The 16,014-nt window shown below is 55.8% G+C and overlaps 2 protein-coding genes across 2 annotated transcripts; one reads left to right on the top strand and one right to left on the bottom strand.

Moving 5' to 3' along the window:
- Window positions 1–2,479: 2,479 nt before the first annotated feature.
- On the top strand, window positions 2,480–4,144 carry LOC130582924 (transmembrane protein 17B-like). The gene is made up of 4 exons (XM_057381905.1): window positions 2,480–2,597; window positions 2,873–2,976; window positions 3,379–3,492; window positions 3,863–4,144. Exons 1-4 carry the CDS (start codon window positions 2,480–2,482, stop codon window positions 4,142–4,144), a joined length of 618 nt encoding a protein of 205 aa, XP_057237888.1.
- Window positions 4,145–4,628: 484 nt separating this feature from the next.
- P2RX6 (purinergic receptor P2X 6) lies at window positions 4,629–14,679 on the bottom strand. The gene is made up of 12 exons (XM_057381909.1): window positions 14,316–14,679; window positions 14,026–14,170; window positions 13,767–13,838; window positions 11,657–11,732; window positions 11,109–11,202; window positions 10,754–10,834; window positions 9,875–10,016; window positions 9,591–9,700; window positions 8,203–8,296; window positions 6,512–6,577; window positions 5,778–5,855; window positions 4,629–5,063 (listed from the first exon to the last, which is right to left on the bottom strand). Exons 1-12 carry the CDS (start codon window positions 14,438–14,440, stop codon window positions 5,025–5,027), a joined length of 1,122 nt encoding a protein of 373 aa, XP_057237892.1. The 5' UTR covers window positions 14,441–14,679; the 3' UTR covers window positions 4,629–5,024.
- Window positions 14,680–16,014: the final 1,335 nt, after the last annotated feature.

Raw genomic sequence — 16,014 nt, 5'->3', positions numbered from 1 at the left:
CTGCATAAAATGGGCATMACCCCCATGTTCACAGGGGTGAAGACCATTCAGGGGCTGAGGGAGGACCTTCTGCCCTGGTTTACAGCTGCAGTGGGGGTAATAAGTGCCATTCCCTGCTTTTTACAGAGGAGTTGTTTCAACCAGAGCTGGTAATATCACCCGTGACACAGGAAAGCCCAGTCACCACCACCAGTAGCTTTCCCTGGGACATGTGCCAGGTCATGGGCATGGCTGCTGGGTCAGATGGGTACTGCTCCTCTGCACAGCTGTGGGGTGCTGCTGAACCTGGGAACCCTCACCCAGTGCCTTGGCAAATGCTTCCCAGTGGTGAGTCTGTTCTGGAACTGGGCAAGGCTGGGTTGTGTTCTCTGCCACCTCTTCAGGCACATCTGGCAACCTCTCATGCCAGGACAGGAAGTTTCCATCTCTKCTTAAGAAGCTGCCTGTTCCCATGAGGAGCGAGAGCCCAGCACATGCAGTGACCCCCAGCTGCGCTGCCCCATTGCATTACTTGCACCAGACTGTCCAGGTGTCTCCTTGGTTGCTCACCTTGCCTGCCCATGCATACTTGATGCCCCCAGATCCTGAGCYCTACACCAGCTCCTGCTCCTCAGATTCTGGGCTGTGCTTGTCATGCTGCTCATGTCTCACCTGAGTGCTGGCAGGACCTGGGGGACAGCACACCTTGGGCTTTGCCTCTACTCCACTCAGATGAGACCCCACCTGGAGAACTGCAGCCAGCTTTAGGGTCCCAGCACAGAAAGGACCTGGAGCTGCTGGGAGTGAGTCCAGAGCAAGCCATGGAGCTGCTCCAGGGCTGGAGCCCCTCTGCTCTGGAGCCAGGCTGGGAGAGCTGGGGGTGCTCACCTGGABARGAGAAGGMTCCAGGGAGAGCTCAGAGCCCCTTTTGGGGCCTAAAGGGGCTCCAGGAGAGCTGGAGAGGGACTGGGGACAAGGGAGWAACAGGACAAGGGCAGGTTGGGATATTGGGAAGAAGATGGGATATGGAAGTTCTTCCCTGTGAGGGTGGGGAGGCCCAGAGAAGATTGCCCAGAGAAGCTGTGGCTGCCCCTGGATCCCTGGMAGTGTCCAAGGCCAGRCYGGACATTGGGGCTKGGAGCASCCTGGGACRGTGGAAGGTGTCCCTACCCATGGTAGGGGGTGGAATGGGATGAGCTTTAAGGTCTCTTYCAACCCAAACCATTCTGTRATCCTGACTTCAGCCAGCCAGATGTTGGTCTAACCATGCTTTCAGCCCCAGATGATTTGGTTTTGACAGCATATGGCAGTGAGGTCTACAATTTAATTTCACCTTTATCAAGGAAAAGAATCCTCTGTTTCTTAGTTTCTTGTGTTCCTTAACATAGCCTGGTCCTTAAGGAACCCATTTATAGAGCTTGCTCCCACTATTTGAGGCAGCTTCTCTGATGAAACTTATGGGGTGAATTGGAGGCTGAAGATCATGAGGTGGGACCAGATCTGTTGGGTAGAACTGACACTTACAGAGCATGTCCAGAGAAGGGAACGGAGCTGGGGAAGGGTCTGGAGCCCCAGGAGCGGCTGAGGGAGCTGGGAAAGGGGCTCAGCCTGGAGCAAAGGAGGCTCCGGGGGGACCTTGTGGCTCTGCACAACTCCCTGACAGGAGGGGACAGCCGGGGGGGTCGGGCTCTGCTCCAGGGAACAGGGACAGGAGAGAGGGAAYGGCCTCAGGCTGGGCCAGGGCAGGGRCAGGGTGGATATTAGGGAATATTTCTTCATGAAAAGGTTTGTCCAACTCTCACACAGTGGTAGAGTCCTCATCCCTGGAAGTGTTCAAAATTTGCAGTAGAGGTGGCATTCAGGGACATGGTTTAGTGGTGGCCCTGGCAATGCTAGGTTAGTGATTTGAYCTGATGATCTCAGAGGGCTTTTCCCACMTTAATAATTCTGTGATATTAAACCTGAAGTTCCTGAAGCACCGTTCCTTTCCCAGCCATTCACCTCTGGCTCAAACACCCCCTCACACATCACCCCTGAGCCCGGATGGGGCTTGTGGGCCTCCCAGCAATGGGTGAATGYTCCATGAGCCTGGAGGCCTTGAAGAAGCATTTCAGGTGAAGAGCACCATGAGAGGTGCATCCTTGTCTGTCAGGGGTCTTGGAGCAGTATTTGTGTTGATGCAGCCCAGCTGGAAGAGGGTGCAGTTGCCGCAAGTTACGGTGACAGGTAGAACCTGCTGTCACCCCGTACAGATGCTGTGGAGGGGAGATGCTCTGTCACCTTTGACTTCCTGGCGACTCACTTTGTGATTCCCGTGTGGGCTTGGTGTTCCAAGGTTGTGTTCTTGGTGTTCCAGATCCRTTCCCGCTCAGTAACGCTGTCCCCAGGGAGCCAATGGCTGTGTGGCCCTGCGCATTAGCCTGGCCTGTCATCCCCTTGATTCCCTTCTGGCTAATCCCGGCTGAGCCAGGCTGGGRTAAGCAGGGCTCTGCTGCCGTCCATGGCTGCGTCCACCCCGCTGCCCCCCAGCCTGCGCCGGGGCTTGGTGGCCTTCAGCGGCTCCCTCTTCATCAGCAACAAGACGTGGGATAGTGGCACTGCCCACACCTACCAGCCAGGTATGGGCAGARGGGCTCTGCCGAGGGGGCTTGGGGACGGGGGCTGCCCATCACTGCCACCCTGCCAGCACATCACCACAGCACCGGGGTGCCTCTGAGCCAGGAACACCCAAAGGGTCCCTGAACCCACCCACCGAGGAGGGGAGCAAAAATGAGAACATTTGCTGCCATCAGCTGCTCATGGGACCCAGGAGCTGTTCCTGTGAGGGATCTCTCTGGGTAGGGGGACCCCAGGGCTGGGGGGCAGCCTGCCCATCCCTGCCTGTTCTGCTTAGCTCACGAGGTGCTGTCCAGCCTGCCCCTCCAGGTGATGCTCTACTTCAATGTCTACTACTTCCCAGTTTGGTGCCTGGCGGAGGGGATTATGCTGCACCTGAAGGTACCATCCCATGGGGCACGAGGGGATGAGGGGAGCTGATCCTGCCCAGCCTCCCTGGGCTTGGGTGGGGGACAAAGTGGGCAGGGGACAGAGGAGCCTTTTCAGAATTAATGGGTCCCCAAAAATGCTGTGACCCCTGTGAAACAAGATTGCTTGTCTCTGTCTGCCAGAAACGGAAATCATGAACTTTGCAGGCAGGGAAGGTTAAACTGGGGGATGGGGGGGGGAGGGGAGAGTAGGCAGAGCTGGGCACCAGCATGGTGGGAGCTGGCAGAGCATGGAGAGCTGGGTATGAGGAGGAGGGCACAGGAAACTGGGCATGAAGTACAGGGAATGGTGCACAGGAAATGGGAAACTGGGCAAGGACAACTGGACTGGGACAAGGCTGTGCCCCCATTACAGTACCGCCTGCTGCCTTGGCACTACCAGTTCCTGCTGGTCACAGCCTTCCTCATCCTCTCACTGGCTGAGGGCTCCCGCCTCTACCTGGGCTACCTGGGGAACCTCCAGGAGAAGGTAAGCACTGCCTGCCCTGGCCACAAAGCCCCTGCACTCAATGAGGATCAGCCCAGCTGGGGGAGCTGGACGTCACCTCACTTGGGACCCATGTGCCCATCACTGTTCTTCCTTCTGGGGTTTTATCTGGAGCTGTCCCAGCAGAGAATCGTGGGTGCCGGCAGGACCTGGAGAGAGGGAATGAAGGGGACCCACTCGCCCTCCTTCAGCACTGGGGGGGTTTGACAGCATCTGACCACAGCTCCACGTGGCAGGGACATCCCCAGTCCCTGAGTGCCAAGGCCAGCAGTGGCTGATGCAGGGGGCACAGAGGGTCCCCCCAGCCCACTGCTGCCTCCTTGCCCCGTCTCAGCATGTTCYGCTCCTGCAGGTGCCAGAGCTGGCTGGGTTCCTGCTCCTCTCCTTCCTGATCCAGCTGCCCCTCCTGCTCTTCCTGCTGATGGACAGCCAGGTCATCCACCTGCCACTGGAGGTGCCCATGCACATCTTGTTCCTCACCTTCCTCCTCGCTGAGATCGTGGCTGCTTTTCTGGCRCTGAGGACCATGACGAAGCAGCTGGCGGCACAGTTCTACCTGCGGCAGTTCCAGGAGGGTGGGAGGAGCCGGCTGGGGCCAGGGAGCACAGGGGGACATGCGGCTGAGATGGGGTGATGCTGCAGGTCTCCTCCACCCCACACAGCTAGTACTGGCAGGGAGCATTAAATGGAGCTGGAACCCACAGTTTTTGAGCTTTGTGGAGCACCCCAGAGCAGCACCCAGGCACAGCCCAGCTGATCCCTGCCTTGCACCAGCCAACACACCCCAGCAAAGCTGAGAGAGGGGTCAACACCTCTGAAACATTCCAGCTCACCCCAGGGCTGTGCCTGTTCTCGTTGAGCATCAGCCCTGGCAGGAGGCAAGAACCAGGGTGCAGGAGCCACTGCATGCCCCTAGGAAATACCAGCTCAGGGCTGGAACCTTAAGCTCAGCTCCTAAAGCCTCCCTAAGCTTCTCAGGGAGCTCCTGAGAATCCAAGTGGCCCCCATGAAGCCATCCCAGCTGGGARCACGCAGGGTGCCTCAAGGTGTGCGAGCAGCACCCCAAAACCTTACAGTCACTCCAGGGCTAGAGACGGAGCAGAGCCTCCTCYTGCTTCCAGAACAGCTTTATTCCATTGCATCCCTGTTTTCCAAGGGAAATCAAGGCCCATGGCCTTTGGAACACAGAGAAATGCAAAATGCTTGAAGTCTCTTGTGCCAAGCAGGACCAGCTGCTCCCCAGCATGCTCTGGTTCCAGGGCAGCTCCACGGGCAGCTCTGCTCCGGCACCAGCTCAGTGCTAGGAGCTGCCCCAGGGATGGCCTTGTGCTCCAGGAGCCAAGATCTGCTGGGACTGCCAGTGCTTCTCCACAAAAGGCACACCCTAACCCAGCAGTGCCCACCTGGGCCCAGACTGGCCCATCTCCACCAGGGCTGCAGCTTTGCCTCCATCACATCTGCCTGGAGGTGGCTCTGGAGGGAAAGATGCTTGTGGTAGACCATTCCTGATGTCCCTAAGCTGTGGTCTCAGGCTTGCCTTTGGGGGGTTTTGCCTGTAAAATTAACAGGGACACAGTAAATGACAGGCATGGGGACAGCCCAGGTGGCCCYGGACTCCCTTGCTTGGTCCCATGCAACCAGATTCACTGTCCAGGACTCCCACTCCACTCTGGATTTGAGATCGGGCATTAAGAACATTCTGCCCCCATAGGATGGTGCAACTTTGGGACAGCTGATGGGGGACCTCAGTCCTCAGAAGCTGCAAAGACTTGGCCAGACAAAGCTGGAGATGATCTGAGGCAGGGCTGCCAGCTCTTCTGCTCTGTGGGGGCCTCCCTGTGACTCCAATTCACTAGGGCACCAAATTCCTACAATGGAAATCATGCTCAGCATGTAAACCTGTCAATGAACCACAGAACATGATGTGCTCTGAAGAGCGGCCTCTCTCTGCATAGAGTCCCAACAGATTCCATTTGAAAGAGGGKGAATAAGCATGGAGCTGGGTCAGTGTTCCAGGTAAGGTCTCTATGGGGATCCACTGGTGTCTTAAGAGTAGCTGAGGTCATGGTGCAACTTTTCCTGACTCCCAGCATCAGCTGGATCCCTCTGCCAGTTCAGACCAGCCTCCGAAAATTGGAGACTGAGAGCTACTCCACCACATTTTTCCCTGATCTTGGGAACCAAGTTTCAACCAAAGGTCAGAAAATAATTAAATCCAGAATGATTCACTTCAAAACCTCTTCTCTCCCATGTGGCCCTATCCTTACCTCCTCAAACTTCTCCTTCCAATAAAGGTCAGCCTTTGCATCCAGGTAGAGCAGAACCAGGTCACAGACCATTGTAGCCTGGAGACAGACAAACATTGAAGATGGGAAACTTCCCACAGGAATGCCTGGCCTTCCATCCTGGCTCCCACAGGCCCTGTGGGCATTTCCTGGGGGCACTGAGCCAGCCCTTCCTCCAGCAAGACCACCTGCCAGCTCCACTGGCTCCTCTCTGAGCCAACCTGCTCCCAGGAGCTGCACAGAYCAGACAGGATCCCCGTGTTGCAATGGATGGACTGGGATTAGCATGCCAGGGAGCAAAGYGGGGCAGATGGGGGACCTCCCTGTTACTCTGCTGGAAGGGAAGAGCCACACAAGGGCTCTACAAGGAGCTGCCCCACCATGGTGACAGGACACTGGGTCCCTTCAGAGTCAGTGGAGAAGCAGATAGAGAGGCTGTTCTCTCCTGTCAGCAGCACCCCAGTGATGGTCTGTCCCAGGACCCAAAGACCTGGCCTCCATGAAATGTCACCCTGCCAGCACTCAGGATCCCCATTCAGAATGTCATTACTGCTAATGGTCACAGGGAAACAGGAGCTGACACCTGGCCAGACCATCTCCTCTCTGTGCTGGCTGGCACCCAGGAAGCCTTGTGCCCAGGTAGGCAGGGAAACCACTGASAAGTGGCAAATCCCAAGGCACAGATCAAAGGAAAAGAGCATATCTGGAGTACTCACGGCACCAAAGAAGGCAATGCTGGTGCCGAAGCTCACAGCAGTAGGAATGATGCTGAACTTCCCAGCCTGGTGAGAAATGGTAGAGGGTTAAGAGAGTGGATGGAGAGTGGACAGAAGGGTGAAAGGGGTTTGGGCTGAGCCTTGCAGGCCAGCATGCTTCAAGTCCCGAGGTGCTGGAAGGACCCAACACAGGATATATTTCCCCATGCCCAGTTGTAGGAACTGCCATTGTGTGTGCTGACTCCAGCCCCATTTAGCTATCAGAGAAGGGACTGAGGCGCCTGATGACCTGGAGGTGGCAGAGATTACAGATGACCCACCTGCTCCTGCAGGCATAGCAGGAACCTCTCTCTTGCTGCAGCTGCCACCCATGGAACCCCATCCCAGCAAACATGACCCTGACATGATGTGTCCCYCCTTGTGCAAACAAGTCTGGTGGTTTCTCTTCTGGCTGTTCTCTCCTGCTCCACAGCTCCTGGACCTACTYTCTGCCCAGAAGTGGTGCACTCTGTCCTGCACTCTGTGCTTCACCTTCTTCAGGTGCAAAGGGCATGGCTGAGCATGAAAGAGCAGCTGTGGACATCTCTCAGTGTGGAAAGTGCTCACAGCACAGACAGACTCCCTCTTTGGAAAGCTGAGAACTGAGTTTGTGAGTGATGCTGCACAGAGTAGCATCAACAATCATGGAAGTGTGGAATAGTTTGGGTGGGAAGGGAACTCAAAGCACATCTTGTTCCCCAGCCCACAGCAGGGACACCTTCCACTATCCTGGGGTGCTCCAAGCCCCAATGTTCAGCCTGACCTTGGACACTGCCAGGGATCCAGGGGCAGCCACAGCTGCTCTGGGCACCCTGTGCCAGGGCCTCCCCACCCTCCCAGGGAACAATTCCTTCCCAATATCCCATCCATCCCTGCCCTCTGGCACTGGGAAGCCATTCCCTGTGTCCTGTCCTTCCATCCCTTGTTCCCAGTCCCTCTCCAGCTCTCTTGGAACCCCTTTAGGCTCCAAGTTCCTCCTGGAGCCTTCTCTTCTCCAGGTGAACACCTCCCAGCTCTCCCAGCCTGATTCTAGAGCAGAAGTGCTCCAGCCCTTGGAGCATCTCTCTGGTCTCCTTTGGGCTCATTCCAGCAGCTCTAAATCCTTCTGGTGTTGGGGACACCAGAGCTGGAGGCAGCACTGCAACTGAGCAAGGCAGAGGGGCAGAATCTCCACTTACCTGCTGCCCACACTGCTGGGGATGAGTTCAGAATACAGGGAGTTCCTGGGCTCTCAGTGCTCATGGCTGGGGCATGTTCAGCCTTGATCATGCAACACTTTTCCCTCCTGAGGGTAGTTTTAATCAAGAAGGGATTAATTGTCCAGGTTCAGTAGAGCTCAGGCTGATCTTTGTCAGGGTGCTTTTGTCACAAGACCCTCAGAGAGATGCCACAGGTCCAGATCAGCTCACCTTGCCTACAGAACACTTCACAACCTGTGTCAAACCATCAGAGAGAGAAATTTCCCTTCTCAGGGCATTACCAAAAGGCTTTTCTTCAAATGGGAGAGACCGTTTTGTCCTACTCTGCTTAGAAAACTCTGGAAAAAGGTGAAGAGCTCATCGGGTGGGGAGAAGCAGCAATTGCAGGAAGCCATGGGGAGGAGTGGGTGTGAAGAGCCAGCCCCAGGGCCGAGGCTGCGGAGCTCACGGTACCTGGCCGTGCACGGAGAGGTCGAAGCGGATCCCGTAGAGCTTCAGCAGGTTGCGGTAGAGCTGCCGCTGCGAGCCCCAGTAGTAGGAGGCAGTTCTGTGAGAGACACTGGGCACGGCTCAGAGAGCTATGGCAGTTGCACGCAGGCACAGAGGGGAGGGGATGCCAGTGCCAAAAGATTGCTGGGCCTGTGCACACCCGGTGTCCTCCAGGCTGGGACCTGGCCTTACGCTTGCTGACACCGACAGCGGGGCATCACCACCCCCTCAGCACCCAGCCCYGGTCACTGGGAGCCTGCAGTGTGCCCAGTTTAGGTGGGGACACTCACAGCTCCCTGCCCTCAGGCAGGCAATGCCCCGCTCARCTCCAAACACAGCAGAGCTACAAGGTGTGGGCACTGTCGCAGCACCCCCGCACTGACAGGCCCTGCCCCAAATTAYCACTCCCCGTTGCCTTGGAATCACAGAATCTCTGCAAAAGGCCTCTGAGGTCATTTAAGTCCAACCAATTAACCCAGCACTAACCCATGTCCCCAGGCACCACATCTACACAGCTTTTAAGGCACTGGAGTGGGGACTCCACCACTGTCCTGGGCAGCTGTGCCAGGGCTARACAAACATTTCACTGAAAAGATTTTCTCTAATATCCAATCTAAACACTTCCTCAGTGCAACTTGAGGCCATTCCCTCTCCTCCTGTCCCTGTTCCCTGGAGCAGAGCCCGACCCTCCCGGCTGTCCCCTCCTGTCAGGGAGTTGTGCAGAGCCACAAGGTCCCCCCGGAGCCTCCTTTGCTCCAGGCTGAGCCCCTTTCCAGCTCCCTCAGCTGCTCCTGGGCTCCAGCCCTCTGTTCCCTGCCCTGGACATGCTCCAGCCCCTCCAGGGMTCTTTTGTCTTGAGGGCTCCAAATCTGTCCCCGGGACTGGAGTTGTCCCASTGGTGCCAGCACAAGGGACAGGCCCTGTCCTGACCCTGCTGCCACATCAGGGCTGGCATAGCCCAGGTGCTCTTGGCCTTCTTGCCCACCTGCCCAAGCTGGGCTCATRTTCACCTTCAGATCCTTTTCTGCCTGCAGCTTTCCAGCCACTCTGCCCCAGCCTGGAGCATTCCAAGGGGTTGTTGTGACCCCCATGCAGGACCTGGCACTTGGCCCCRTTATACGTCACACTGCTGGCCTTGGCCCCTGGATCCAGCCTGTCCACATCCCTCTGCAGAGCTTCCTGCCCTCCAGCAGATCCACACTCSCACCCACCTCAGTGTCATCGGTGAACTGACCAAGGCAAACTACCCGTCCCTTCTGCTCCTTTCAGAGCATCSATCAGAACTGAAATCTCAAACAATTGCCACCTGCTGATCCCACAGGCCTATGTGGCCACTGTCCCAGCATCCTCACCTGAAATTGTAGCTTGTATCCTGCAGACTGAAGGAATACTGTGGCTGGCATTGGGCTGCAGGGTGGTCCAGGTCGCAGTTCCACTCAATAAGAACTCTGATGCTTCCCCCCTGCAAAACACATTTTATTCCAGGAGAAGTATGGCTGACATAGATTGCCTGTGTTCCTAACTGTTCAGACATTCCCAGATGACATATTCCCTTAGCATTTCAGATCCTCTGTCTCCTGCTAACATCCTTAGGAAATTTTGAGTCATCTTTCATGCTTATATAAAAAACAAGTACCAGCAGTGCAAGGTCTCCAAAGTTCTCTCCAGCTGCCTCCACCATGTCACGGACACGGAACACAGGGCAGAAGGGGTTGAAGATTGGATCATATRTGCAGCTCTTGAAATAGCTGGGGTCAGTGGTTTGTAAAGTGTTGCACCTGAGACAGGAGAGAGTGGGGGACAGGGATGTGGGAGGTAATGGTGCCCAGCTGTGGGACTGAAAAGGGGACCCTCTCACTGGATTGGGCCCACAGTGCTCCTGTGTCCATGGGGGACAGTCAATGCCTTATCTAAAGCCTCAGATAGAGAGAGGGTGCAGGAAAACCAGCCCAGAGGAATCACACATGGAGTTAGCCTCTGTAGCATCTGCCATGCCTTCCCCTCCACCTCTTTGAGCACCTTTGCTTCTTCCCAGCATCCAGCTCAAGTCAGTGCTCCAGGAGTGACAGCAGGGACAGTTCATGCCACATCTCCCACCACGGTAAGGCAGCACAATCAGTGTGCCTGRGGCTGTGGGGCCAGTGCAGCCCTTTACTTGCCTTCTGTGAAACCACTTTGCAAGGACTAAAAGACAAAAATAGGAGTCATGCTCCCAAATGAGAGCTAGGGAATGGCTGGCCTTGTCCAGCTGTCCACAGTGCTCTCCACAGGCAGATGGACACTAGCCCTTCTCTCTGAGGTGTCTCCATCCCACCACTCTTAGAGCTGCACACCCAGCACAGCTGAAGTGACCTGTGTTCATCTCAACACTTGTCCTGCCCTAACTGCCCCAGCACCACTGGGATCAGAAGATCACCACCCGGCTACCACTGTTCCACAAGTGCCTCAGCTTCTCAGCCCCATGACCAGCTCAGTGCCATTCTCAGCATGCTCAGCCCAGCTCAGAAGTACTTACTTGGAGAAGTTAAATTTGGTGAAGTGGACAGTATTTTTTATAAAAAGAGTGAAATTCTCTGCTTCAGCCAGAAGAGGTTTCCTAGAAAACAACCACCAATGAAGTCAAGTCTTGCACAGTMGCCAAGGCCCCATTCCCTGAGCCCTGTAGTCTCTTCTGCAACCCTAGGATTTTAGTTACAATGGACAGGTGCAAGAAATGCTCTTGCATGAAGTTCTCTGACTTTAACTGACCAGGTGGATGTCAAAGGTCTCCYTAAGCATGGCTGCCCCTTGGACGAGTGTGGTCAGGCTCCTGGTAACAGAGGGAGGGAGCCAAAGTTCCCACCACCTGCTGACCCCTCATGTATGATTACCTGGGCAGGGTGTCATTCTCCACAGGGCACCAGCCATAGATCTCACAGGTGGAATGGGTGGCACTGAACATCACACATTTCCCAGTTTTTATCCCTAGAAATGAGACAATATAAGACAGGCTGAGAGAGTTGGGGCTGGTTATCTGGAGAAGRGAAGGCTCCAGGAGAACCTCAGAGCCCCTTCAGGTGCCCAACAGAGCTTCAAGAGAGCTGGAGAGGGACAAGGACACAGGACAAGGGCTGGGAGGACAGGACACAGGAAATGGCTTCCCAGTGCCAGAGGGGAGGGATGGATGGGATATTGGGARGGAAWTGYTCCCTGGGAGGGTGGGCAGGCCCTGGCACAGGGTGCCCAGAGAAGCTGTGGCWGCCYCKGGATCCCTGGSAGTGTCCMAGGCCAGGCTGGACATTGGGGCARGGCCTGGAGCAKCCTGGGACAGTGGAAGGTGTCCCTGCCATAGCAGGGGGCAAGACTGGAYGAGCTTTAWGTTCCYTTTTAACCCAAACCACTCTAGGATTTTATGTTTCTTTAGCAAAACACACAGTACCATTGCCATGAACCACAGGGTTTCCCATGGGACAATCTGCATCTTCAGTGCACATCCCATCGAGGACAGAGGGGCTCTGGGAGGGACAGAGAGAAGAGCTGTCACTGCGCTGTGCAGCCACCTGAGGCCATGCTGTCACTCACCCCCATTGATGCATTGCTGCTCCTGCTTCTCCAAGCACTTCCCAAACAGTTAAGAGAAGAACATTCACCAGCCTCTAGCCAGTCAGGAGAGAGGCATGTCCAAGGGGCAATCCTTCCTGCCTGTCTCCACGCTCTCCAGAGCTCACCTCCTGCTGCTCGGAGGAGCAGACCTTTCAGATGGAACTGGAAACCAGCACAGAGTGGTTCAGGAGGGTCTTAATGACTGAGCCCATTAAGCACCTTGTAAAGTACTATGATGAACTCCCTTGGGGAGGGCTTAGTAGACCCTAAATCCAGCATAACACAAGTTTTACAAGAGACAGGGAAAGCTTCACCCTTACTGTGGACCTGATTGTCAGGAGCAGCAAAAACCTCTTATTTCAACACAGGGAGAGGATGGGGTAGGTGGGGAAACATCACTATCACCTCCCCCAGCTATGCCTGGCCATGACAGGAGTCACCAGCTCATCAGAAACCCATCTCCCCAAGCCCTGATGGACACAGAGGCCCAAAGGCAGATGTGAATCCCCAGTTATGGAGTCAGAAGTGGGGGGTCTGTCCAGCCCCTCATTCAGGTGTAAAACCCACCAATATGATCTGAGAGGAGCAGCATCTTTGGGCGGGGTGGGGAGTCACTGCCTAGGGGTCTGGAGTCATTGTGGGATGCAGAATATCTGGGGATTGCACMAAGTGTTTTGGGAATAAGTTATTCAGGGGAGGAAGAAAAGGCATGGGAAGGAAGGAGCTAGATGGTCTGAAAAGGAACACAAACACTGGAACATAAAGGGATGAAAGGATGCAAAGATTAAGTGTGTGTAGAGCTGCTGGAACAGCTCAGCTCATGTTCAGGGCTGCCTATGGCCACAGACAACTTGCCTGCCAGCACCAAGTACTCTGGCCACTGAGAGTATTAAGATAGCTCTAACTCCCTGCAAACCTAAAAGCTGCCACTGCTAAATATTCAAAGCTTTCCAAATATGAATGTCATCTACAGTCCCAAAGCCAAGAACTGAGGAACTCCTGGAGAACAGCACAGGGTGTAGGCTGAGACAGGCACCCACACACATCCCAGCTCTGGAACATAATGAATTCCACAGCTCTGTGTGTCCTTGGCTTACACACTTCAAACTCAGCACCTAGAGCTGCCTGTGGCTGCTTGTAAGAACCCCAAAATACCCTCCAGCACTTTTCTTCCCCACATAGGGACTTCAGGAGTCCTCAGCATTTTAAAGATGGATGATTGGTGCCATTTTCCCCAACCAAAACCCGATGTYTCTCCTCCTCCCCAGCAGCATTTGGCCACAGCAGGAGCTGAAGGGACCATTAGGACAATTGSTGCTTGGCTCAGGCACAAAGTTTCAGCAGTGGCTCAGCTTAAAGGACATTTGCTCCCATCTGCTGAGCTGGGTCCAGCCTGGGAGAGCTCACAAGGGAACTGGCCTGACTCCAGCCTTAAAGGGAARATTTCTCCCATATGCCATTAATGTTTGACTGGCTGGAAAACCATCTAGACCTTGTACTYCCTTCCTCCTAAAAATAGGACACTAAGATGGACATTAGTCCTGCAGCAGGGARTTACCAAGGAAACATGACACAGGTATTCATGGAGTGTGTGTCAAAGCACTCCTTTGTCCAAGGGCAGCAGAAAGCCTGGAATGGTKGTACAGTGCCACTACACAAGGAGTCTAGACCTGGTGAAGCCCGGTGTCCCCCATCCTGGCCACCACAAACAGTTCTGGTAGAGCACATGGATGCACACCTTGGTTCAGGTAGGCAAGACAGAGCAAGTGCAGATGAGCTGGGGAGAGCCATGAAGGCATGATAATGAGGGGAATTGGGTTTAGTGGGAATATAAATCCATTTTTTCCCTTTTATCTGGTCTTCCACTGTGTTCCACTGAGCAGCAGGACAGCTGGGTCCATCCACCATCCCTGTGAGGCTGGGCTGGGGCAGCTCCATTCACTCACCTCAGGACAGGTKCCTTGGGCTTGCTGGATTGTGGCAATGAAATTGGTCACCAGGAAAAGCACATTTTCTCCCTGGGAAGGAAGAAGGCATCGTCARTAGGAGGTGGGTCCAAGGGGACGCCCTGTGACACCATGAGCGGAACAAGCAATGATGGTTTTGCCAGGGTTTTGGGAAACCAGTGGTACCCATGGCATCCCCTTGCCAAGGGGACTGACCACATGTGTGCCCGCCCTGCCCCCGCCCGGGGCCCGGCCGTACCTGTGGGGGCCAGGTGAGATCCGCCGCGTCCCAAAGCCGCCGGCCCGCGGCCTCGACGGCCGCCGCCCCCTTCACCTTGGTGATCACGGCGACACGCGGGGCATCGTCACGCTCCTGGTACCCCTTCCGCAGCAGCAGCACCCACCTGCGGAGGGGCGGRGGGCTCTGAGGGACCCGCGGCCTGGCCCGAGGGCTGGCGGGGGTGTCCCTACCGCAGCAGGGACCGGCCACCTTAAGGGCGGGGTCCCTGCCCCAGCGGGGACCGGCCACCCCRAGGGCACGGTCCCTACCCCAGCAGGTAGCCGAGCGCGCTCAGCTGCAGCAGCCGGTGCAGCAGCCCCACCCGCCGGTTCCGCGTCAGCGAGAACTTGGCAGTCTTGTAGTCGAGCAGAGACCCGCAGGGTGGGCTCGGCATGGCAGCACCGGCGGGAARAGGCGAGCACGGGGCGGGGAGCAGCACAGGGGGGTGGTGGCACTAAGGGCAAAGGTGGGCACGGTGGGGACAGCGGCACCGAGAGGGAAAAGCGGGCACAGGGGAATGGCAGCACCGGAAGGGCAAGGCGGACAGGAGAGGGAAAGGYGGACACGGCGGGATGGCGGCACTGGGGGGGGAAAGGCGGACACGGGGCAATTGCGGCCCCGGGCACAGCAGCCGCGGTCACCGCGGTCACCGCGCCCCCCGCGCTTCCCGCGCTCCTCGCCACAGCCCGGCCCCTCGCGCGCCCGCCCCTCGCGCGCCCGCCCCTCATGGCGGCGGCGGGCGGACCGACCCTCGGGCCGGGGCCGCGTTCCCAACAGCGCGGCGGGTGCGGGTCACAGCGGCTGCGGGGCCTGTCAGACAGCCGGGTGAGCCTCCGCCGCCCCGAGCCSCGGGCGCTCCCCAAGAGAATCACAGAATGGTTTGGGTTGGAAGGGACCTCAAAGCCCATCAGTGCCACCCCTGCCATGGCAGGGACACCTCCCACTGTCCCAGGCTGCTCCAGCCCCAATGTCCAGCCTGGCCTTGGACACTGCCAGGGATCCAGGGGCAGCCACAGCTTCTCTGGGCACCCTGTGCCAGGGCCTSCCCACCCTCCCAGGGAACAATTCCTTCCCAATATCCCATCCATCCCTGCCCTCTGGCACTGGGAAGCGCCTGTGTAAAAGCAGTGGAATTCCCTGTATCCTGTCCCTCCCAAGCCTTGTCCAACGTCTCTCCCCAGCTCTCTTGGAGCCCTATGGGGCACCTGAAGGGGCTTTAAAGTCTCTCTGGAGCCTTCTTTTCTCCAAGTGCACCCCTCAGCTCTCCCAGCCTGTGCTAAACTAGACCGAGGCAATTTGTTTTTCCCACTAATTAAAATGACATTACTGCTCTGGGTGTTGGAGCAGCCCAAGTTTTACATCAAGGATACATCAAGGGCCCTTTCCAGCCTGCCCTGCTGGCCTTTTGGGGACCAACCAGAGCCCAGAGTTCACCACATGAGATGTGATGTTGGCCAGGAGCAAGGGATTTGTCAGCAGACTGCTTTGASGTGCTCAGGAACCAGAGCTTGTGGGAGGATGGGATGTGCAAATGGGCCAGTACCTCTCTTGCCCCTTGGGTTGAGAACTTTTCCTTCCATGTCATCTCCCCTGGAATACTCCACATTTTAAAATTAATATTTTTAGGAAGAAATTATAAACCTTCTGTACATTCATGTCAGGTAGTTCTACCTGAAGCTGCTTTCAGCAGGCACAGCATCTTAGAAATGTGTAGTTTGGACCATAAATGAGTACAATCTTTCCTACTAATTTTTGATGACAAACATTTTTGTTAAGTTTATTTTGTATGGAATATTCACTGAGGTCCCTTCSAGTTAATTTTCCTGTCTCTGGTATCCATGGATTGAGAAAATAATTTGATTTTGTATTATCTGTTGTATAATCACAAGGTCCTGGCCAGGCTTCTATTTGACTGTAAATATTTTTGAAATTAGAATTGCCRTGGCAGAGAGGAGTATACTTGTGGCA

Source organism: Malurus melanocephalus, unplaced genomic scaffold, assembly GCF_030028575.1.
Source record: "Malurus melanocephalus ecotype Western Australia unplaced genomic scaffold, MMel_1.1 scaffold_540, whole genome shotgun sequence".
Classification (NCBI taxonomy): Eukaryota; Metazoa; Chordata; class Aves; order Passeriformes; family Maluridae; genus Malurus; species Malurus melanocephalus.
This window is presented reverse-complemented; position numbering and strand designations above follow the sequence as displayed.